This window comes from Pteropus medius, unplaced genomic scaffold (genome assembly GCF_902729225.1).
Source record: "Pteropus medius unplaced genomic scaffold, Ma_sr-lr_union100, whole genome shotgun sequence".
Classification (NCBI taxonomy): domain Eukaryota; kingdom Metazoa; phylum Chordata; class Mammalia; order Chiroptera; family Pteropodidae; genus Pteropus; species Pteropus medius.
The window spans coordinates 4,246,387-4,258,027 of NW_024346667.1; the positions used below are offsets into that span (position 1 = coordinate 4,246,387).

Sequence of the window (11,641 nt, forward strand, 5' to 3'; positions counted from 1 at the left end):
AGGAAGTCAGATGCAGTGGAAATGGATGAAATGATGGCGGCAATGGTGCTGACGTCCCTGTCCTGCAGCCCAGTCGTGCAGAGTCCTCCCGGGGTCGAGGCCAACTTCTCTGGTGAGGAAGGGAGTCCATGTGGGTTCTGAGTGACTGACTTCCTCTGCTTTGAGCAGCGGGCCTGGCAGGAGGATTTTAGAGTCTCTTCTCACTTGCATCCCAGACTGGCTGAGTGACATTGAGTTAGATGCTTCCATTCTGTCTCCTCAGTTTCCTCATCTGGGGAGAAGTTTCCTGGTGCATTGTGAAGATGATTGAGCACGGGGCTGAGCCACACTGGCCACTTGAGTAAGTTCTTCTATGGGAGTAAGTGAGTGAGGCACTTTGGTGGGGGCCTGAACAGGCCAGTAGAGGAATATTTAGTTCACACAGGTAGAAATTTACTAAATGATCCCCTAGTGGCCTCAGGAGGTTCATGCCCCCATTCCAAGTGCCTAATTCAGCCTTATAAATTAGTGTGGGCCTACAGGCCCAAGACCTGGAATAAACGAGCTAAAGTCTGAAATAAATCTAATTGCTTTGTTCAAAGCGATAGTATGACTTCACAGCAAATTTATAAACTAAAAGAAACTAGTGTGACTCCCCAAAGTACATTATCAGTAACATGGGAGGAAACAGGGTTGCTGGATATTAGTAATTTGATGAGACTGGTAGTGAACCTGAAGGTTTTTTTTGGAATTCATTATAGGGCTGGCCTAACTTACTCCCAGGGAATAACTTTTTCATTGGTGAGATCTAACCGAATTGCGAGCTGCTTAAAAGCTTATAGGAAAATGTGGAGTTAGCTCTGAACGTGTACCATAAGGAAAGGGGCCTTTACAGGAATCCCTCATGAGTAATCTTCCTATATAGAAAGTAAATTTAAAGGAGTGATAAAGCAAATTTACTTATTTCAGCCGAAGTCTGTCACCAGTGACGAGCTTTCTGAAGTCATTATGTCTGTTGATACCTAGTGGCGAGGCATAGCATTGTGCACCTGTTCTTTTAGCCCTTGGGAGCTACGCAAGCAAAATGGAGAGAAAAGGAGTCAATTTTAACTTCTCAGGAAATTCTGTGCGTTTAGGAGATCCAGGACGTTGGTCAACAGGAGGAAGATTCAGATAAGTTGCATAAAGGGGAAGAAAATCATTGACTACAATTCCCATTAGGTGTGTGTGTGCGTCTGTGTGTATAGAATACCTACATATATGTTCACACGTACGCACACACCCCAACACCAACTTAGACACATCTAACTGATAATATGCCATGATCCTGATATCTTAAGTCCATTTTGGACAAAAAATTTAAATTGTTTATTAAAGATTTTTTCCATTATATATTTCCATTATAACATTATTTCCATTATAATATATTTTCATTATAATATATATTTTTCGTTATAATATGTAATATAATGTGGTTGAAGTCAGTGGAAAAAAAGGCTTCCTTGGCAGCTCATGATGTCAAAGTATTCAACATCAAGGTGACGTCTACACAACAACTGAAACCTTGTTCTAATTACGAATTCTCTTTGCACAGAAACTGCCATATCCTTTAGTTTCTGTATCGTTCGGATGGCTCTGTGTGTGTGTGTGTGTGTGTGTGTGTGTGTGTGTGTGTGTGTGTGTATGGAGAACAGAGGGGATTACAAATATTTCTTAGAGGTTCACTGTAAATTCATTGCTTTGTATTTGCAGGGGAGCTCTTTCTTCTCATGGTATAATGTATCTATTACTTTGCCCTGGGAAAGCTTATGATCTAAGGTTCATTCATGTTCACCTTATAATGTATAGATTAATTTATGATATTAACTTTTCGCTTTGTTTTGTGTTTTTCTTCCTCTGTATGCCAACTTGCTAGTTTCGGCGTTCGAGCCATTCTAAGGGTTCTCTGTGGATGGCTGCTGTGTTGTGGGGTTTCCCTGCCCTTTGACCTGCCCTTTTTTCCAGAGTCCGGATTGCACTAGATATAGCATTCTGTTCCCTTGCCCTTCTCTCCACGAGGGGACGTCTGTGGGGGCTCTTGACCTATTGGCCTGTTGGCGGTTCCTGAGTTCTTCTCTGAAGAGCTACCCTATTTTAAGTCCCGTGTGTAGATGTCATAAACTCTTGGTTTCCAAGAAGTCATAGCGTTGGGACTTGAAGGTGATATTTCAGGAGGGAAGAGTTCATCCATTCCACTCTGTCTGGATGCGCTTCTCCTGGTGCGTGAGCTTTAATTCAGGAGAGCCTGCACTGGAAACATGGAATGCTGGAGGTGCATTCCAGGTGTCTAGTCTAGCCTAGAAGCAGTTTGGGATATGGAACAGGGTGAGACAAAAAGCAGGATTTTTATCTTGGTCACGAGGGATATCGTACTTGATCTCAGAATCCGGCGTCAGGAGCTCTGTGGAACATCTGTGGGAGTTGGGGCTTTTGGAGACATGGCCACCATACTTGTGTCCCAGTTTTTTTCCCCCCTGTGTATCAGAATTATAGGTTTTTCTATACTGTAAATGAATCTGGATTTATGGCCTAATAATGGAAGAGTCTGGGTTGGGCCTAAAGCAGCCTGAAGACAAGCATTTAAAAACTGAAAATTTTACGTGTCTCACTGTGATCTGGCTGGAGCAGAGCAGAGGGTTCAGGGCCATGTCGGGCGTAAGGGCCTCCTGTCATCTATTTTTGGTCTGAATTGCTGTCAGAGCTTATCTTTCCTTTTCTAAATATGTTGCTTGTGGTTAAAAGTCGGAACCACCTGGGCTGCAGCTACCTCTGGTAAATGTTACACGTCCCATCAGCTGTAAGAGCTGGCTGAATGGTTACTTCTTACACGCAGGTTTCGATGGACTTGCCCAGGTTTAAATGTTTGAAAGGCATTTTTCAAGAAAGCCTAGTCTACAAGCTCTTAACTTGACCTTTTCATCCTCCTCTGCTGTAGGGAAGGCTTCCATCATGGTGCCTGGCACACGTGTCTTCTCACGTTCCCACCCACCCTTTTAGGCCTAGAGGCAGGAGAGGCCTTGCCCCTCGCCCTCCTTTCCTCGTGCTATTTTTTTAAACATGTAAAATGAGAAACACACTCTAATTAGGCTATCTTTCTGTTCATAATGTGCAAAATGAAGTTGTGCTATACATTGGTTGGTCAGTGATTGTCAACGTAGCTGTGACAGGAGATGTCCACTGGAGCAGAACAGGGCTACCCAGAGAAATTACTGTGATGAATGGACCTACTCCTCATTTTTACTGAAGCTCGGAAAGGTGAGGTTTTGTTTTTTTTTTTGTCCTGGAGTGGCGAAGCCAGGCAGAGCCAGGAATCAGATTCGAGAACATAGACTCCAGACTAGAATTCCGTGGTCTCTGACCTAGGCTGTCCAGGCGGAATCTGGTGTACACAGAACCATGCCAGGAGCCATGCCTGGGGACAGGCCTGTGAGCATCCTCTGTCTTCTCTCTGGCCAGCTTCTCGCCAAGCCTGTGACCCGTGGAAGGAGAGCGGGGATGTGTCCGACAGTGGCAGCAGCACCACGAGCGGGCACTGGAGTGCGAGCAGTGGCGTTTCCACCCCCTCGCCCCCCCACCCCCAGGCCAGCCCCAAATACCTTGGCGACGCCTTTGGTTCTCCCCAAACTGATCATGGATTTGAGACCGATTCGGACGCTTTCCTTTTGGATGAACCAGCTCCACGTAAAAGAAAGGTACGTGGTGTGGTGTGAGCATGAGCTGAGGATGGTGGGGCTGACGTCCACATGGGGCCAGCCTCTGGGGGGACGCGGCCTCTTAGGTCCTAGGTGTTCTCAGGCTCCATCCCATTTCAGTTTTCCTTTGCTGCCTCTGTTCCCTCATGATATTCCCAGGAGCCCTCAGTGATGCCAGTTCTTGCCGCTTTTCACCTTGGCCCTGGTTACTGCCTTCTTCGCTACACTCCTTCGGAGGCCTGTGCACACACAACCTTCAGGGGGTTTGACCCACAGCACCAGGCAGTGCTGCTGGCCACCAGGCCGATCCCCTGGGTCCAGGCTGATTGCCCCTGCTTGTCAATGTCTTTGGCCCGGGACAGCTCGTTCCCTAGAGCATTTCGTTGGGTTCTGCAGGAAGGCGGCTGAGTCTCCACAGGCTGAGGGTGAGAGAGGCTCGGGGGAGAGGAGCATATCCCCATGACCCCATCTTCCTCTTCCCTAGAACTCTGTGAAGGTGATGTACAAGTGCCTGTGGCCAAACTGTGGCAAAGTTCTACGCTCAATTGTGGGCATCAAGCGACACGTGAAAGCCCTCCACCTGGGGTAGGTATGGATGGAGCCCAGGGCCTCTTTGCCTGGGGTACCACTCAGGGCCGATTCCCCATGACGCACACCCAGAATGCTTCCAAGAAAGTGACTTGCTGAGAGTGCCACCTGGTTCCTGTCCCTGGCTCCCATGCCCAATGCAATAGCCTGCTGAAGAGAGATCTTTGCCAGGAAGGAAGGACCCTCTTACGGTGGAGATATTAACACAGTCCATGGGAAAGGGCTCTGCCCTTCTTGTGGAGGCACTTTCTTGCCTCACTGTAGGAAGCAAGATGTTTTAGTAGAAAAGGGGTAATTGGGTGAGACCCCTTCGTGCAGCCTGTGCCCGCGTCCCCTTAACACTGCCTCCCTGGAGCCCAGGCTGCTCACGGCGGAGAAACTGGCTGACAGCCCTTTCCCCTTGAGGAGAGAACGTGACCACAGGTAGGTGGGGCCCAGACAGGACCCGTGGCAGAGCTCCGAGTAAGGTGACTCCTGTAGGGGGAGAGGTTCGCACATATTCCGCGAGAGAAGCCTTTGGTGCCAGAAGAAACAATTCCTACTGGTGTGAAAGCACGTCCTCCCCTGCGGCATGGCACGGGGAGCAGACTCCTGGGTGTTCTCTCGGGCTCTGTCCCTGACTGGCCAGGTGGCCCTGAGCAAGCACGGCCTCTTGCACTTCAGTTTCTCCTGTGTTTGAACTGAGGCAACTTGTCCCTGATCATCACCGTGTCTCCCTCCCACACAGGGACACTGTGGACTCCGACCAGTTCAAGCGGGAGGAGGATTTCTACTACACGGAAGTGCAGATGAAGGAGGAAGCTGCTGTTGCTGCTGCTGCCGCTGCTGGCACCCCCACAGCCGACCTAGCCCCCATCCCCAGTGTGACCAGCCCACCCCTTGCCATTCTTCCACCGCCTCCTCCCAAAGCCCAGACCTCAGGCCCAGAACACCCTGGCCTGGAGTCTTATTTGCCCTCTGGTGCTCTCAGCAAGTCAGCTCCTGGCTCCTTCTGGCACATTCAGGCCGACCATGCGTACCAGGTATGGGGCTGGGGCATGCTGGGAGCTCAGCCTTGTGGCCGTGAGGACGTGTTCCGTGTCTGAGCTGTCACCAGCTAGCCTGATTACAGGCCACTGACCACCGTGATTGAAGGCTGAGCTCTTTAGCTAAATTGCTTGTCTCTACTACGAAGAAGGAAAGGAAAATGACTTCACACTCAATAAATGTGGGAATTCCCGAGTTCTTCATCAGTGGCTGCCTTGAGTGATTTTTAGAAATCTGGCTAATGCTCTGAATAACCAAGTTGATGGATTGCTCTGGGTAATTGATACATCACTGGTTATAAAAGGGGGCAGAGTAGTGCAGTTGGGCTTCCCAGAGCAAATCCCGAGTTCCTATGTTAACAAATAATTGGCACCCAGTTTTTGAATACCTTCTGTGTGTCAAGCAGTGGGCTGTGCTTTTCAGATAGAAGAGTAAGATTTAGTCCCTCACCTTGTGAAGTACATGGGTTAGCTGGAGAGACAAATGAATATGTAACTGTGATTAATTATAATAAATAGTCAGTGTACCTAACTCAAGGTATTGTGGGTTCAGGAAGGACCAGGCTACTATGCCTGGTGTGGTTGGGAAAGTTGTCATGGAGAGGATGACATTTAGGATGGTCTTCACTGCACATAGTAAGTGCTCAGTGAACACACAGCTTGCCGTGTGTGTGCCACTTTTTCTTAAAAGCCTTATATGCTTGTAGCTTATTAGTTTTATCAGACTCTTGGCTGATTTGCAAGTTAGTAGTTAAAAAGCAATGCTTTCAATTAGAAAGCCTTTACAAAATGAACCAACTCTCCTCATTAGAATGACTGGTCACTTAGCTATTAAATGTTTGGCCAACTTCAGATGGCCCTCCAGGCTGCTGTGAGATGGGGCGCAGAGAGTGTGGCTTAGTAAGACTTAAACATGGGCATCAAAGAGTGTTGCTGGGGATGCCTCATACTTTGTGCAGCAATGCACAGAGGCTTTTGGACATCTTTAGGGAACTGCCTACAGCATGTTCCTGGTAGGAGATCCAGCCAAGAAGTTAATCTGCTATGATGATTAAGCCTTGAGGCTGACGTGTACACCAGCTCTGAGCTAGGGGTTCTCAAAAAAGAGTAGAGCCTGGAACTAAGGAGTCGAAGAGCTGGGTGCTCATATGTTTCTCTTGAGAAGAACATTCTGTCGTATCCCAGTACTTTCCAGTCAGAGGCGCACCTTCTGCTGTGGACCATGAAGTTGCAGGGGGACTAGGTGGACTCTGGGAGCTCCCTGCGCTGGGATCCAGGCTGATGCTCTCTTGTCTCCCGCAGGCCCTGCCATCCTTCCAGATCCCCGTCTCGCCACACATCTACACCAGTATTAGCTGGGCGGCCGCCCCCTCCACGGCCTCCTCCCTCTCTCCAGTGAGTGTGCCCATTGTCCCTGAGCCCGCTAGCACCTTGGGGTCCTGAAACCAGCTGAGGGCCCTCCCATATGTACCCCGTGCTGGAGGCCATCTCCCCGCCCTTGCTTTTAGCAGCCAAACTTCTCGAAGATCTCCATGTACTCGCCCGCCTTGCCTTGAACTCCCCAGCTGGTCACATAGAACATAGAACAGATGTTCTTTTAGAACATAGAAGGAAGGTACCTGCAGAGGAGTACCCGGATCAGTCAAGTTTATTACCAAGAAAAATCATGAGGCGAGGTCAGGGTCAGTGCCCTGTTTAGCCCTGAGCATCTGCGGATGCTTGTTAAGAAGGGAGAGAATGTGGGAAAGCTCGAGAGGAAGAAGGTGGGCAGGGAAGTCTCAAGGCCACTGTGGACCAGTGCCTTAGACTGCTTGCCTCTCAGCTAAAATAAATTGGAAGTCACTTGAACCACACATAGTGGGTTCTAGTCTTAAATATCTCCTATAGGAAGGTATCACACATTGTAAAGCCTAAGTGCCTAAAGTGCCATCGAGGCAGTGCAGTTTCTCCTTTTGTGTCACATATAGTGACTTCATCTAAATCTGCAGGAAGAAGTCCCCGAGGTGGCCAGGGCAAGTGGTTCCCCTGCTTGTGGCTCCTACTATAGCATGAGTGTAGCTTAAAAGCCTACTCCTCTCTCTCCAGCCTCCCCTCCCTCCTGGGCCTCTGCTCACCTCTGCCTAGAATATCCTTCCAGAGAAGACTTCCTGGCCTCCTGGCACTAGGAGGGCCTCCGCAGGTGTGACTACATGTCCTGTAGAATGGTTCTCTCACCTTTCACTTGTGCTTATGACCCCTCTACTTGCGCCCAGGTCCGGAGCCGGTCGCTAAGCTTCAGCGAGCCCCAGCAGCCACCACCTGCAATGAAATCTCACCTGATTGTCACTTCTCCACCCCGGGCCCAGAGTAGTGCCAGGTGAGACTGTCTGCTCCTGTGGCCTCCCTTGGGCTTCTGTCCCCATTATCTCCACCTGACGCTGGTCTCCAGGCAGGGGGGGTGTGTGGAGCCCAGCTGGAGGACACTCTCCGCCTCTGTCCCTGCTGGTTCCCACCCCTTCCAGCCTCTGCTGGTTCATTCAGCCTCACACCCGGCCACCCTCCAGGTCTAACCACCAGCGCGTGACTGTACCCTCATTACTCTCATTTGGCAGGAAGGCCCGTGGGGAGGCTAAGAAGTGCCGCAAAGTGTATGGCATTGAGCACCGGGACCAGTGGTGCACAGCCTGCCGCTGGAAGAAGGCCTGCCAGCGCTTCCTGGACTGAACCCGTCCAACCGGCTCCTCCTCTTTGCTCCTGGCCCTGATGGCAGCCAGATGACAAAAGACAGATGCGTGAGCCCTCGGCAGATACCTAGAGATAGAGTGGACACTGGGAGTTTGGGCTCTATTGGCTAAGGTTTAATACTTAAAACCTTTTCCCTTCCCTTGTGGGAACATTTTATTTTTTAAAAAAAGAAACGAACTTATTTTTTCCCCTCAAATAGGAGAGAGCCAAAACTGACCAAGGGTATTCTGCATCAAACCAGAGACCAAAGAATTAATTACCCTCCCTTTCCCACATCCCCTCTCTCTAGGGGATTAGTTTGTACGCATCAAAAGAAGGAACAGCTCATTCTGTTTCCTGCTGAATTGGTGAATTCTTTGCTTTTTCTACTCTTCCAGAAGGGACTCTGAGCAAGATGAATTCACTTTTCTTTAAAAAATAAGTTTCTGGCTGATAACTCAGAGAGCAGGACTTACCCTGGATGGGGTGGGAGGAGCTGGGGCATCTGGGTGATTTTTAAGGTGCAGCCGGCTCTTCTCCACCTGAATCGTGGAGATGGGAGAACATGTGCTCACCAAGCAGCTTTCCTGGGAAGTAATAGGAAAACCGTTTCTTGGTGACAACTCTTTGAATCTGGGTCCCCTCAGACGTTGGGTGGCATCCCAACAAATAATGTATGGCTTCTTCTCAAAGCCCAGGCTAATAGATTTTTTTAAAGACTGTCCCCAAATAGCTGAGCCAAAAGGCTAATGGGAATTCACTTTCTGAAATGTGGCAGTTAAACACTACCTTGAGAGTCTTTCCTCTTTCCTTGAGGACAAGCCAGAGAGTTTGAGAATCTGCAAAGCTCTCTGTTGTAATCCCAGAAAATAAACTCCATCTTGAGTTTCCTCCCTCCAGTGATGGAAATGACGCCTCTGATGGAAATGACACCTCTAAAACTCTTTTTTTTTTTTTTTTTTATGGTGTATTTAGAAGCCTTTATTTGATTAAAGTTCCCTTTTATTGGGGCGGTAGGTTCCTTTTTGTCTCTGATTTCACCAGGGATTTCCCCGTTGTCCTCCGAGGCCGCAGGCAGGGCCAGTGCGGGGGAAGGAGAGAGAAGAGCATAGATAGAAAGGTTAAGTGGCAGCTCGCCCCATGATGGAGAAGCTGGCAGGTCCCCCATTATTCAGTGGGCTTACCTGCCTATTTGGGAGCTATCTGATCTTCTTCCTTAGGTGATACGTAGGACAGGACTCTAGGCAAGGAGGAGGCTTCTGGATATTTTTTTGCCAGTGTTAGGTGATGAAGATCACTTGGATGCAGTGCGACCTGCCCAGGTACCTGCCGAGCATCGTTTCTTGTCTAAAGATGGGATGGAGAATGTTTAAGAGAGTCCTGAGGACATCCTGGGAGGAGTCCCTGCGGTTGAAGTCACAGCTCCTGGTGCTTCAGCCCCTGGAGTTTCTAGAGGCCTCAAGACTTGAGGGTAGATTGGACAGCATTGCTTGGGAGGTAAATAGACAAAGGTGTTCTCATGAAGAAGGAGGGAGAGGTGTGGGGAGTTTAGTGCCCTGCTGACCAGTGGTCGATTAGGGTGAGCTGGGCCCTGAGGGCAGGCATGCGTTTGTTTGGAGCCTTGCTTTTTCTTCGTGTGTGTGACAGTGGGGATTCCTCAGGGCCTGCTTGAATGGGTGCCTAGCTCGCTGCCTTGGACCTATGTCAGGGCTAAGGGAACCCTACCCCTTGGCTGTCATTGAGGTCATCCTCTTGGTCCCAGGGGGAAGTACCTGGCTATGGAACTCCTCTTGCCGCTTCTCATGGGAAAAGTGCATATGTGCATATGCTTCTCAATTCAAGACATGTTGAGTCTTAGAAAACTTGCCAACCTAAGAATAGGGGCTTGACGTTGTGAAGGGTGATGGTGACCTGGGTTTGGTGACAGAAGGGAAAGACAGTTATGCACAGGTGTCTTTGGTGGTGATGGGGTATATTTTTATAACTTAGTAAAGAAATAGATGTGGAATCTGTCTCTTGGTAAATCTCAAAACCAGGCCAGCAAGAGATGGCCCAGGGTTCTTTTCCCTTCAGCCTCCCTGAGAATTAAAAGCTGACAGCAGGACGTTGCATGTCATGATTCTATTCACTTTGCACACTGTCCATTTTCAGGTCTTCTCAGGGAGGGAAGGGAGTGTTTGAGACGCGGGGACTCTGCCCAGCCCCGTCTTTCCTTTTCTCCTGAATCTGAGTTTTTGCTGAGTCTCGTCTTTAGAAAAGCTGTGTTCATTTGCCCCCTTCACTTTGGATCACGTAGATATAACTGGATATAAAGATTTTTTCTAAGGCGGGTAGGCTTCTCATATCATTAGTACACAGGACAGGAAAGGAAGAGAGAAAGAAGAAATGGACGAAACCGTATAAAAACCGAGGTGGTTTTATTTCTTGGTTTATTTTTTTGTGTTTTGTTTTGGTGCAGCTTTTCCCGTCTGCATTCGCTCCTCCTTTCGGGTGGTGGCTGCCTCCTCCGGCCCCCCTCCTCCCACACCTCCATCTTGTGGCTGTTGTGTTGGTTCTTGACATGTCGTCTGTCCTTGGGGTCACCCCATTTGTTTCTTCTCGGAGGGTGGGGGTGGTTGTGAACTGGTCCAGCGATCATGCCTGTTTGTTCATCTCTACATCTCTCCCTACTTCCCAGCCCACCTGGGCAGCAGAATCTGATAGATGGTGAGATGCCATAGGTGCGCTTTCGAAACTAACAGGACCGATTGTCAGAAGCAGTTATCTTGGGGAACTTTATTCCAGTGATGTGACCCTCACTCGGAATTACCTGGGGAGTCTGTGGTGCCTGCTCTGACCAGCCTTAACGATACTAAATCTACACTCATTCAGTGCAGAGAAAGTCTGCGAATGTCTGTGGTCAAGCGAGGTCACAGGTGCAGAGCGCAAGGACTGACCAGTGAGCGAGAGAGCTTGGGTTTAATTTTGTGACGTTTAAGCTGGCTGTGAAAGCGGTTTTGTAACTTCAGAGACCGTTTGGAGCAATGTCCACATTGGGACAGTAAGCTGCAGCTTGGTTCCTTGGAGGACATTGTTAACTTGGATGTGGAAACTGATTTGTTTAAAGAAGTCTGTCCTGTTACTTTCTGGTCCTCCCAGGTTCTGACTTTACCAGGGGCAGAAAAAAGAAAAAAAAAAAGAAAAAGACAAAAAAAAAAAAAAAGAAGAGGGAGATAAATCCCATCTGTGAATTTGTCTTATTGGCGCCTTTTCCCCCAGCTGTCTTCCAAGTATTATTTTTACTGTTAAAAAAATTTTTTTTTAAATGTGAAATGTAATGTTTTTACAGCAACAATATGAAATATATTTTATAAGGAATAAAATGGTACATTGTCTGATTTAATGTGTGCCTGTCCCTCTGCCCCTTCCCCCTGCAAAGGATAAGATTGTCATTGTCCTTGGTGCTAAACCAATGATAGCATGTCACACTGTGGGCAAAGCACACCTAGTCATTTGCTTATGGCAACAGTAGGTAACATGACCAGGGACTAGGCCAGGTGCTTACATGGATTACCTCAGTAACCCTGTGAAGGCGTTACTATTATCACGTTTTACAGGTGAAGACAGTGAGGCACA

The 11,641-nt window shown here is 48.6% G+C and overlaps 1 protein-coding gene across 5 annotated transcripts in view; it reads left to right on the forward strand.

Annotated features, from left to right (window-relative positions):
* Positions 1–11,231, forward strand: part of ZNF395 (zinc finger protein 395) — a 59,186-nt gene extending 47,955 nt beyond the window's left edge. For all 5 annotated transcript variants that reach the window (XM_039875885.1, XM_039875887.1, XM_039875888.1 and 2 more), the window contains 7 exons: positions 3–112; positions 3,475–3,710; positions 4,195–4,295; positions 5,026–5,320; positions 6,626–6,718; positions 7,576–7,679; positions 7,915–11,231. In XM_039875885.1, coding sequence (XP_039731819.1) covers positions 3–112; positions 3,475–3,710; positions 4,195–4,295; positions 5,026–5,320; positions 6,626–6,718; positions 7,576–7,679; positions 7,915–8,026 — 1,051 coding nt within the window. In that variant the 3' untranslated portion in view covers positions 8,027–11,231. The remainder of the gene's footprint in view (positions 1–2; positions 113–3,474; positions 3,711–4,194; positions 4,296–5,025; positions 5,321–6,625; positions 6,719–7,575; positions 7,680–7,914) is intronic.
* The last annotated feature ends 410 nt before the right edge of the window (positions 11,232–11,641 follow it).